This window comes from Juglans microcarpa x Juglans regia, chromosome 2S (genome assembly GCF_004785595.1).
Source record: "Juglans microcarpa x Juglans regia isolate MS1-56 chromosome 2S, Jm3101_v1.0, whole genome shotgun sequence".
Classification (NCBI taxonomy): Eukaryota; Viridiplantae; Streptophyta; class Magnoliopsida; order Fagales; family Juglandaceae; genus Juglans; species Juglans microcarpa x Juglans regia.
The window spans coordinates 7,612,890-7,625,296 of record NC_054597.1 but is presented as its reverse complement, the minus strand read 5'-3'; the positions used below and the strand labels follow the sequence as shown (position 1 = coordinate 7,625,296).

At 39.9% G+C, this 12,407-nt stretch overlaps 1 protein-coding gene across 1 annotated transcript; it reads left to right on the top strand.

Annotated features, from left to right (window-relative positions):
• The first annotated feature begins 1,232 nt into the window (after positions 1 to 1,232).
• LOC121252084 (26S proteasome non-ATPase regulatory subunit 12 homolog A) lies at positions 1,233 to 12,407 on the top strand. The gene is made up of 12 exons (XM_041151561.1): positions 1,233 to 1,379; positions 1,480 to 1,674; positions 8,362 to 8,469; positions 8,570 to 8,674; positions 8,817 to 8,873; positions 8,994 to 9,190; positions 10,684 to 10,783; positions 10,854 to 10,966; positions 11,080 to 11,233; positions 11,412 to 11,489; positions 11,793 to 12,034; positions 12,111 to 12,407. Exons 1-11 carry the CDS (start codon positions 1,377 to 1,379, stop codon positions 12,009 to 12,011), a joined length of 1,329 nt encoding a protein of 442 aa, XP_041007495.1. The 5' UTR covers positions 1,233 to 1,376; the 3' UTR covers positions 12,012 to 12,034; positions 12,111 to 12,407.

The following is a 12,407-nucleotide window of genomic DNA, read 5'->3' as shown; positions in this document are numbered from 1 at the left end:
ATAGTAGTGAGATGAGTTGTGAATAATAGTGAGATTTGTGAGTTAAAGTTGATGAATAGTAATGAAGAATAGTAAGATGAGTTGAGATGGGTTGTGAATCCAAATCGTTAAATAGCCCTTGTATCCTTTCAGGAAAAAAAAAAACTAGAGCCCTTATACTGGTTTTCGCTTTAGCTACAATTTAATAAGAGAAATTCTATTTGCAATCTCTATTTAGAAACTGCATATGCAATCCCTTCATTAAATGGAAAAAAAGTAAGGGTGGGCAGCGGGACCTCGCCCACAGCTACCCCTCCCCCGTCCGCCCTGCCCCGGCATGGGCGGGCAGGCTACCCCGCACCTCCCATGAGGGGCCGGGGGCCCCCACCCTGCATGGAACAGCCCATGCGGGGGCGGGGGGCGAATTGACCCCAACGGGACCCCGCCGCTCCGCACTCCTCCCATTTTTTACATAAAAAATTATAATTTTTAATATTTATATAAATATATACAATTTGTTAAAAACTTGAATTCAATTTCAAGTTAATGTTTTGGCCTCCTATATAATGGTTGACATAGGAGGTCAAGGCAATCCAAAATATAACTCTAATGAGTTTTTTTTTTTTTTAATGTATAAATTTCAATTTATATTTTAAATTATATTATAATTTAAGTCTAAAAAATTATTTTAGACAATGGCTTAAGCGGGGGGCATGGCAAGGTGTGGTTTTAACCCCACCCCTGATAGTGGGGTGGGATATGAAACCCCCCACCCGCGAGTGCACCCGCCCCGCACCATGGGGATAGCACCCTTAATAAAAGTACAATTTCAATAAGGATATTATTATAATTTTAAAAAATTTAAAGATAAAATTAACTAGACTTATAACGTAGCATTGCTCATTTACTAATTATTGTGAAATTTGAAATTAAAATTTAGAATGGACCAAAAATTAGGAAATTAATAATAAGAGCATTTACATCTGCCACGTACGTGGAGGCTTGTAAGCCAAACTTCGGAGAAAACACAAATATATTGTTTTTTTTTGTAATTAAACTTCTACCAACTCATCTCAATTCACCATTATATTTTTTTCAAATTTTAATACAAAATATAATAAATAATTTAATTTTTTTAAATTTTAAAATAATAATAATATTAAAAATAATATTTTAATAATATTTTATAATTTTAATTCAACCCAATTCAACTTACAAACGCAGCCAAACAATTAACAATACGTTGACTGACAACACAAATATATTGAAAATCAGGGACGCGAGAGCAAAACTCCTTTCGTGTTCTTCAAACAATTGCTTTTATTCTCTCGGCCTCTCTCATTCCTCACTCTTTTTCTCTCAGCTAGGGTTTCGATCTGAATTTCGGACCAATTTCAATGGTAATCTCTTTTGCCAAGATCTGAATTTCAATCTTACTTAAAATCTTTCGGTTGATTCTGAAGCTTCTGTTTTTTCATACGATTCTTTGAAAATTCTCAGGAAGGCGGAGGCAATCTAGAGGCAGCGATAGAGCAATTGCTGAATGTGGAGAAGCAGATGAGGCTGGCCGGTAATGTGGCCGGCACCAAAAAGGCTGTCACCGACATTCTTCAGCTTTGCTTTGAAGCGCGAGCCTGGAAGACCCTGGACGATCAGATTGTTCTCTTGTCGAAGCGCCGGGGTCAGCTTAAGCAGGTTATTAAGGAATTTGGAGGAATTGTATCTGTAGTTGATTTTTCAGTTCGGTTTAAAATTTCCTTCTTTTGGTTTGCTGGTGTAGTGGGTATTTGATGATTTGGTCTTGGAACCGGTAGTTTGTTCGAATCTTGTGTGTTTCGATCTTGGGCTTTTGCTGATCTTCTAATTGTGAGCAGGGTTTTGTTTGTTTTCATAGTGTTTAGTTTCCCTTTGTTGGTGATTGATGAGATTTGGTTATGTTACTAAAGTTTTGTGTGCTTAGTTAAGTATTCTGGGTTGCAATCGTCTTTTCAGGTGCTTTTTGTTCAATTATTCAGTTGACGCTGTCAGAGACTGGGATTTTATGTACAAAAATATGAAATAATAAGTTGGTCTGTCAGATTTCAAGCTATGCGGTTGACTGGTCCTACGTATTGATTCTTGTTCTTTTTCTCCCCCATTTCTTTGAAATTGTATGGCATTCTAAAATTAGTTGCAACATTTTGGAGTTCTGACTATTTAGGCAGGGAAAAACATTTTTTTAAAAATACCTGTTTTTGACACGCATTGGTTTGAATGCACGTACCTGTCTGTCTATGTTTGCAAGTATAAGTTGTCATGTCTGAGTGAATCAACTTGAGCAAATAATAACACATCAATAACTTGACCAGTACATGTTAGTTTGAATTTTTATACTCCCTGTGCGCTGCTATGGTTCATAAAAAGATATGGACTACAGACCACAATGGCACAATATTAGTTAGAAGGGCATCTTGGTTCGTTGCATTGATAATGAAAAAAGGAATGCCTAGGTGTACTTCTGCATGCAGTCATATGATCCCATGTGTAGATGCATGGACTTGTACTTATGTATGGCATAAATCCAAGTGAATTTGCATGCCCTAGATAATGCTTTGATCTTCATTTTATTTGTCATAATTTTATGTGTAGTTATAATTGTTGTTCTTTGGAGAGAGAAAATGCTCTCCGTACACTTTCGTTCTCACACACTTTTTTTGCATGAAATTGTATTATGATGGTTTCGTGATAGCTTGAACGTCTGAGTGTTAGTTGTTTGGCTGGAAAGGAAAATGTGAAAGTTGTAGTTATTGAACTAAAATCCTTTGAGGTATCTAGGGAGGGCCAATGGTTGATTCTTACAAGAAGAGGGAGGAAGTTTGTGAAAAGCATGAGAATGGAGTTAGCCACAGCACAGTGGTTTAGTAAAGCCCTAGAGGATGGTAGGACTACAAGGAGGAAAGGGTTTCATGCTAGCCATCGGGAAGGGGACAGGGGCTTCACTGTGCATAGATGCACAAATATTCAAGGTGCGTTCATGGTGATGGAAGAGCATCAAGGGGGTGGACGTCGGAACTGCATCCTTGTTCCTGATGATAGAGATGGGAGGGGATGGTGGAAGCTAGCCGAGTTGTTAAGGGAAGTTGCTCATATCAGTGGGCAGTCACTACCAGTGACAATGGCACTATCGAAACCTCCTTAGTCGTACAAGGAGGCTTTCCAAATTGGATAGGAGGGCTACTAGCGGGGCTGTTGGCGGTGGTGTTTATGCAGGGTATCAAGGATGTGAGGAAGGTGGCAGGAGAGGTGTTGTTCTTAAAAAGGAAATGGTCTTGTGGGTATTGACTGATATGCAAAAACAGATGGGGGAGCTACAAAATAATATCAACTACCTGAAACGGTGCGTTGAGGATCAAGGGTTGGGGCAAATGGGGGCTAGGTTTGCTAGAGGGGAAGGCCATGGGCTGCCTGTTAAGGACCCAGGAGACGGGCCGAAGGGGCAAACCAAGGGTAAGGAACCCATGGTCTTCCCAGGGGACAAGGCCGGTTCTTCAAATGGGCCAAGGCCCATCAGGTTGGTAAACAAACCCAGGGGGCCTGTTTGGAGAAGACAAGGGGCTTCCCTTCCACCTGCAGTGGTGGGTTTCGTTGCGGGTGGCACGGCTCAGCCTCTGATGTCGGCGAAGGGTCTGGGGTCACCGGCGAAGGTAGTAGCAGATGCCGATGAAGATGTTCAACCCGTCTCGAGTTTGAGGTACAACTCGAAACCTTTGACCGGTGAATGTTTTTGGGCTGAACCTGGTGTAGAACTAGGCGACGGTCAGCTGCAATGCTGGTGGTGGTTTGGTGGGGCCATCTCCGATGTTGCCAGTGGTAGAGGGGGACTTCGTGAAGCCCAGTGCAGACGCCGAAGGCCTGGAGTTGTGTCCAACAAGGGTGGGAGCTGTACATGGAGGGGTGCCACCTTGTGGGCCATCACAGACCACGCCTTCGAGATTTGGGTTGTCGCAGAAATCACCGCCATCCTTGGGCCAGGATCAGAACTACACTATGGTGGAAGAAGGGTCCTACAATGGGCGAAAGGAGGGAGAGGGGGAGAAAGAACTTGCTGTGTTGGAGTACGAGGGTGCGTTAGAAGAGGTGGAGATAGAAGTGGAAGGATCTTTGATCCTGTTTGAGCCATAAACACTCAGCAGAGGGGGTGGAGTATCCAAGAGAGGATCCTACACCAATAAGTACGATTCCTCCTACTCTCTCATTTGATTGGGTTTTGAAAAAGGTGGAGGAACTCCAGAGTTGTATGGGCATTTCGTGTGAGGGCTATGAGGATCAGTTTAAGACACTGATAATAGCCATTGGGGCAGGCCAACATGGAGTAGTATCAAAAAGAGAGAGGGAATTGAAGAGGCTGACTTGGTCCATTAATTATGATGGGAAGGAAGGGAGTGCAAGTCGTGGAAGAAATAAGGGGAGGGCTGGATTAGTTGTTAAATGAAGCACAAAATATTGATTTGGAATGTTAGGGGGCTGAACGAGATCAACAAACACCTCCGAATAAGATCTCTTTTAAGACAATGGAAGATGGATAATATCATTTGTCTACAAGAAACAAAACTGAAGGCCATCACTAGAAGAACTATTCGGAGCATATGGAGTTGCCAATATGTTGGATGGACATACTTACCTTCGAAAGGGGCCTCAGGTGGAATTTTGGTCATGTGGGACAAGAGGGTGATGGAAAACATTGAGGAATTTGTGGGAGAATTTTCGGTGGGGTGTTATTTCAACAACATAGATGATGGCTTTATATGGGCCTTTGGAGGGGTGTATGGCCCCAACCTGGATTGTGAGAGGCGGCTACTTTGGGATGAACTTGCTGGCCTATATTCTTGGTGGGATGTACTTTGGTGTATTGGGGGAGATTTTAACGTGATTAGGTTTCCTAGTGAAAGATCAGGGGAGGGGCACAACCATGCTATGGTGGAATTTTCGGATCTAATTTTTGAATTGGGCCTTATGGACATACCATTGATGGGAGGTGAATATACTTGGGCTAATAATCAAAGCTGGTCAAAATTGGACAGATTTCTCATATCTCCTTCTTGGGAGCTGCAATTTCCAGATTTACGTCAAAAAAGACTTCCAAGGATATGCTCGGATCACTTCCTAGTTATGTTGGACTGTGGAGGCATTCAAGGGGGTAGAAGGCTTTTTAAGTTTGAGAATATGTGGCTAAAAACAGAGGGGTTTGTGGATTTGATTAGACAATGGTGGAATTCATTTCAACTCCAAGGCACTCCTAGCAATGTTTTGGCTGGAAAATTAAAGGCTTTGAATAAGGAATTGAAGACATGGAATGAGCAAGTATTTGGTGATGTAACTCTACAAAATAAGAGTTTATTCCAAGAGTTACAAAGCTTGGAGGGTGTAGGAGATGAGCATAACCGAAAAGGGCAAGTGGTTTATGAACTAGAAAGGTTGATCCTAATGGAGGAAATTCTGTGGCGACAAAAGTCAAGGGCATTGTGTCTTAGGGAGGGGAACAATTGCATAAAGTTTTTTCTTCGAGTTGCGAACTCACACAGGAGGTTTAATACTATTGAGTCCATAAACATTGATGGAGACTCATCTACAGATCAAGCTAAGATAAAGGATCGTGTGGCTGGATATTTTGAACATTTGTTGTCGGAACCTCATGCTTGGAGGCCTACTTTAGATGAACTAGCTTTTGAGTCCATTGACCAAAGTAGTATGGATTGGTTGGAGAGACCATTTGAAGAGGAAGAGGTTCAGCTGGTAATCAGAAAAATGAACAAAGATAAAACTCCGGGACCGGATGATTTTACTATGGCATTTTTTCAGATTTGTTGGGAGGTGGTAAGAGAGTATGTCATACTGGTTTTTCAGGAATTTTACAGTTTTGGCAAATTTGAGAAGAGCTTGAATGCAACTTTTATTGCACTGGTCCCTAAAAAGGCAGGTGCAATAGAGGTACAAGATTTTAGGCCTATTAGCCTAGTGGGCAGCATGTACAAGATAATTTTCGAAGTCCTTGCTAATAGGATGAGCATGATTATGGACAAGATTATCTCTCTGTCTCAAAGTGCCTTCGTGAGAGGGAGACAAATCTTGGATTCGGTCCTTATAGCAAATGAGTGTTTGGACAGTAGAATCAAGTCGGGAGAACCAGACATCTTATGCAAGTTAGATATGGAGAAGGCCTATGATCATGTTAACTGGGATTTTTTGCTCTATATGTTGAATAGATGTGAGTTTGGGAAAAGATGGAGGATGTGGATGAAGCATTGTGTGTCAACAGTCCGCTTCTTGGTATTGGTAAATGGTGACCTTATGGGCTTCTTTAATAGTTTGAGGGGACTAAGACAAGGGGATCCATTATCACCCCTTTTATTCGTTCTAGTAATGGAGGCTCTAAGTAGAATGGTGTCGGTTGCGGTAGATGGGGATTTTTTTCAGGATTTTCAGCGGGAGTTACTAATCATGGTTCCATCATTATTTTCCACCTTTTGTTTGAAGATGACACATTGCTGTTTTGCGAGGCAAATGTAGGACATGTACAATTCTTGAAGGCTATCTTACTTTGTTTTGAAGCGGTATCCGGGTTGAAGATTAACCTTGCTAAGACGGAGATGGTTGCGGTGGGGGAGGTAAGTAACATTAGGGGGTTGGCAAACATATTGGGATGTGTGGTTTCTTCGTTGCCATTGAAGTATCTCGGTCTTCCATTGGGGGCTTCTTTTAAAGCTAAGACAATTTGGGAGGAGGTGTTGGAGAAAATAGAGCGTAGGTTGGCTGGGTGGAAAAGATTGTACTTAACTAAAAGGGGGCGGATCACTCTTATTAAGAGCATTCTATCCAACCTTCCCACATATTACTGGTCTCTTTTTCCCCCTCCCCACCAGCATTGCAAATAGAATAGAGAAACTTCATCTTGACTTCCTGTGGTGTGGACTAGGAGATGAGTTTAAATTTCACCTAGTGGAGTGGGATAAAGTGTGTACTCCTTTGAGAGATGGAGGATTGGGGGTTCGTAATATGAGGGCCTTTAATAAGACTCTATTGGGAAAATGGTTGTGGCGCTATAATAATGAGAGGGAGAGCTGTGGAAAGGGGTGATCGACATGAAGTATGGAAGTGCCCCGGTTTTTTTTTTTTTTTTGAAGAGGGGGGGGGGGGGGGGGTTATGGAAGTATATACGGAAAGGTTGGTGCTCCTTTGTTAGTCATACTCGGCTGTGTTTGGGGAATGACAATAGGATTATCTTTTGGCATGATGTGTGGGTGGGAGACACGGCATTGAAGGAGGCTTATCCCACTATATTCAGAATTGCACGGGACAAAGAAGCTATGGTGGCTGACTTGCGCATTATAACTCATGGCACACAAGAATGGAACATTAGCCTTACTCGAGATGCACATGATTGGGAAGTGGCAGAGGTGATGGAGTTTCTTAACCTACTGTATAACACTGCTATTGCTGTCACAAATGAAGATAAGATGGAATGGAGACCTTCTAGGAAAGAGATTTTTTTTGTACGCTCCTTCTATGAATCAACTACCATGCAACATCGACAGAATTTTCCTTGGAAAAACATTTGGAGGAGTAAAGCACCTACGAAGGTTGCTTTCTTTGTCTAGACAGCAGCCTTAGGGAAGATTCTAACTATTGATAATCTTAGAAGACGTGGTTTTATTATCACATATTTGTGCTGTATGTGTAGAAATAGTGGTGAATCAGTGGACCATCTACTCTTACATTGTGAGTTTGCACAAGAAATCTGGAATTACTTCTTCAGTAGAATGGGAATTGTATCGGTAATGCCAGGAAGGGTGGTGGAACTACTAGCAAGTTGGAGAGGGATTACTGGGACATCACAGATAGCAGTTGTGTGGAAGATGGCTCCTTTATGTATTCTTTGGTGCATTTGGTGTGAAAGAAACGATAGAGATTTTGAGTATCACGAACGCTCTTTGGAAGAGTTTAGGAGTTTTTTGTGGAAGACTTTATTTATGTGGGCCATTGTTTTAGATTTGAATGGTCTCAGCTTCCATGACTTCCTTGTAACTGTTTTTAGTTCCTAAATAGGTGTATTCACATGTATACTTCCTGTGTACCCGGGTTATGCCTACTTTCTGATAAATAAAATATCTTATTACTTATAAAAAAAAAAATAGTTGTCTTAGTTTCTCATAGAATTTCAATTATTTGCGCGTAAGTTGAAATGTTGAATTTGAAGATAATTTGAGTAGTAAGTCACAATTTGAAATGTAGCCAAGGGTTACTTGAACTTTATTGTTCGCTCTTCTTTTTGTATGTTTCTGTTTTCCAAACACAAAGATGTTCTGATCAAATAGTTTTCTCACGGGGCCTACTGTTCTTGAACAGGCTGTAACTGCAATGGTGCAGCAAGCAATGCAGTATATAGATGAGACACCAGATCTTGAAACTCGTATAGAGCTCATTAAAACGCTAAATAATGTATCCGCCGGGAAGGTAAACATATGTTGATAAGTTTCATGCCTGTAACCAAATATATATTTTAAACATTATATGTTTCTTGTACTTCGTTCAAATAAGATTCATTATTATTCAGATATATGTTGAGATTGAAAGAGCGCGGTTGATCAAGAAACTCGCAAAGATTAAGGAGGAACAGGGTCTTATAGCTGAAGCTGCGGATTTGATGCAAGAAATTGCGGTAAATTTATGCTATCTAATATGGTGATGGTGTTCTTTGATGCTCTATTCTGGCATAACAGATAGATTCAGGTCTCATTTGGTGAGATCTGCATTTTTGTTTTACTGTACACCCATTTGACTATCAAGCTTTTTAATTGCAGGTGGAAACTTTTGGTGCCATGGCAAAAACTGAGAAAATTGCATTCATTCTCGAACAAGTATGTGCCTCTTTCTTTTTTCTCTTTTAACAAGGACACCTGCGCGTGGGGGATGTTGTTGTGGGGAATTATGAACTGATTATGATTGCATGTTACTTGTTTGATAATATAATTTCCCAGGTACGTCTGTGCTTAGACCGCCAGGATTTTGTTCGTGCTCAAATATTGTCGAGGAAGATTAGTCCAAGGGTTTTTGATGCTGATACTTCAAAAGAAAAGAAGAAGCCTAAAGAAGGTGACAATGTTGTTGAAGAGGCTCCTGCTGATATACCATCTTTACTGGAGTTGAAGCGGATCTACTATGAATTAATGATAAGGTAGCTAACATTGCTTCCCACATTTTCTTTCTTCCCTGTAACTTTTGTTTATTCTTGCTATCACTTTCCTGTCCATGATTGGATTTAGTTTCTCTTGCAATTTTTTCTTGAAGTTTATATGATAGGCATTCTTCTTGTACGTGATTATCTTTTTGGCTCTATTTGGTGCTAAATTTTTTATCTTTTTTTGGCGAAAGTATTTTGTACTGTAAAAGTTTTTTTTCATGTAAAAGCTTTTCCAAAATTTTCTTTTGTGGAATTGATGCTCAATCTTTTTAGAAAATATTTCTTGGGAGAAGTTGATTTATTACTTATTCCAGAAAATCAAATAGTTTTTTGACTTTGACATGATCAATGGAAAATATCTTCTATCAAATTGGTACTCATTGTACAACTTGCCTGAAAGTATACCTGCCACTGCTTTCCATAGAATCAAATAGATGTTTGACTTTGTACCACTTGACTACAATTATACTTTCTATTTTTTGTTTGACAAGTAAGAATATTTATTTATCCTCATTATTAGGCAAAGCCCAAGTACACAGGTAGTATACAAGAGAGAAGTACCTAATTACAGCCTACAAACTAGAAAAAGAAGCATAAAATACAATTATACTTACTGTTGCCACATTAGTGACCTAACTGTTGCCACATTTTTTCCTTCGTTTAGAGCATCTGGTACTGCTGTTTGTTTCTACAACAGTATCAGACCGATTAGTTGGTTGTAGCAGCACTAGCTACTTACATCAACTGCCACAACACAGTTTCTAATTTGGTTTTAAACATTTTGATTTCTAGTAAGAAGCTAAACTTTTCTGCTGATCAGGGAAAAAAAGTAAGCAAGATACAATTTTCTGGTTTTTAACATTTATGTTGTGTTCGTTGTGATTATGATGATTTGTGGTTACTCTAGGAAGCAATATGTTATTATTGTTAGTGTTGGATTGACTTTGGGTGAGAAGAAGACAAACTATGACGTAAATGTGTCAGTGTCATTCAATGGCCCATGGGATCATAAAAGTACTTCTCTAACCAGACTTGTGCCAGACCATGTCAATATTGATGTTGTGGAACGACGTCCAAAATGATTACAATATACTTTTCCTAGAATTGATTTTGGACAACAATCTTTATTTTTATTTTATTTTATGTCTGGAAACCTCTTCAAGGCAGAGCCCTTCGGACCCACTCCTGCAAAGTAAACCCCGGTCCCATGCACCGCATCCTTGGAAGTTTTCCTACACGTAACTAGTTAAATTGCTGGTTTTTCATCAGGGGGTGTGTCTCCAAAGAATTGTTTGCACTCATGAGGTGTTGAACCTTGGACCTTAAAGGGAGTGATATCCCAAGACCAAGGCCTTCACCACTTGGGCCAACCCCTTGGGGTGTGGACAACCATCTTTATTGATGGTGCTTGATGGGTGGTGATATTTTTTTTCTTTTATTGCAAAAGAAAACAGATACCTTACACCAATGTTTCATCATCGTTGTAGGTACTATACCCATGATAATGATTACCTTGAGATTTGTCGTTGCTATAAGGCAATTTACGACATTCCGTCGGTCAAAGAAAACCCAGTGCAGTGGACTCCGGTAAAGCTCTTTTATGTTTCAGATCGTCGTTAATACCGTTAGACTCTCCCTGACATTGTCCTTCTCGTAGGTCCTGAGGAAAATCTGTTGGTACTTAGTTCTCTCGCCACATGATCCAATGCAGTCAAGCCTTCTTAATTCCACCCTGGAGGATAAGAATCTCTCTGAGATTCCAAATTTCAGGCATGCCTTTTTATTTGCCTTATAGTTGTTTATTATGTTTTCCTCTGGTTTACTTGTTCGGTATCTGTTGTTAGTATTGGTTGATGGAGGCTCTCTTTGACGTTATGCTATAGGTTGCTATTAAAACAACTGGTCACAATGGAGGTCATCCAATGGACATCTCTTTGGAATACATACAAGGATGAGTTTGAGAATGAAAAGAGCATGCTTGGAGGAAATTTAGGTGACAAAGCAGCGGAAGACCTTAGACAGAGAATTATTGAACATGTAAGTTTCACTTATCAAGAAAAGAAAAAAAATTGCACATGTAAGTTTTAAGTAGCTGCCGGGACAATTATTTAGTTACCTTCTTTTTCATTTATGCGAACATTCAATTCATTAGCAACTTATTTGATGTCTTTTCCACTGATGAAAAAATTGGCAACTTATTTGATGCTTTTTCCAGAATATTCTTGTTGTTTCAAAGTATTATTCAAGGATCACCTTGAAGAGACTTGCAGAACTGTTGTGCCTCAGTATCCAGGTTTGTTAATGAAATTTTAGAGTGAGTTACATTTAATTCTTTAATTCCTGAAATGCTCATCGACGTTTTATGACACTTAAATCTTTTTGTTGGTTGCATGCCTTAAGCAACATTAATATTTATTTATCTGCTTAGTATATCAACTGGCAAAATTCAATTCATATGTTGTGGCTTTCTTCTTTCCCCCTCCTATTTGATCATTGTGGCAATCTGATGCCATGGTTCTATAAATTCAAATTTTACATTTCTTCAATGCAATTTATCTGTAAGCGTGAGGCGTAGGAATGTTTTTCCCTAATTTAGGAAGCTGAGAAGCATCTTTCGGAGATGGTTGTGTCCAAGGCACTTGTGGCAAAAATAGACCGGCCAATGGGAATTGTCTGTTTCCAAACAGCAAAGGATAGCAACGACATCCTTAACTCGTGGTCAATGAACTTGGAAAAGCTGCTTGATCTTGTTGAGAAGAGTTGCCACCAAATACACAAAGAAACCATGGTTCACAAAGCTGCTCTGAAAGTGTGAAAAAGATACTTCGCCAATTGCTGGTAGAACTCTCTCTCTCTCTCTCTCTCCTTATAAATCCTTAGAATCCAAAATAAAATGAAATAACATTTATTTCAGGTGACTCCGCTGCACGATCATGCTTTATGGGTTGCTCAAATTAAGCTGTCTTTTCATGAACTGAAGTGCTCAGATAGAGATTGATTATCACCTTTGCAGACCGGGTTGATCAGGCACGCATTTATCAGGTTTTTTCTGCACAAGTTATTTGATCAGAACTAGGATACTTGGATATGCTTCTGAAACTGAAAGTGATTTTGTTTGTATACTACTACCGGCACATACCTTGCCACTGACTAATGATGGGAACCTAAACGCGCTGTTTATAGCGGTGGAAAAAAATTGAGTGCCACTTTA

Coding starts and splice junctions, on each gene's coding strand:
- LOC121252084 (XM_041151561.1), top strand. Junction 8,675..8,816: donor ATTTGATGCAAGAAATTGCG/GTAAATTTATGC, acceptor TTTTAATTGCAG/GTGGAAACTTTTGGTGCCAT. Junction 9,191..10,683: donor TACTATGAATTAATGATAAG/GTAGCTAACATT, acceptor TCATCGTTGTAG/GTACTATACCCATGATAATG.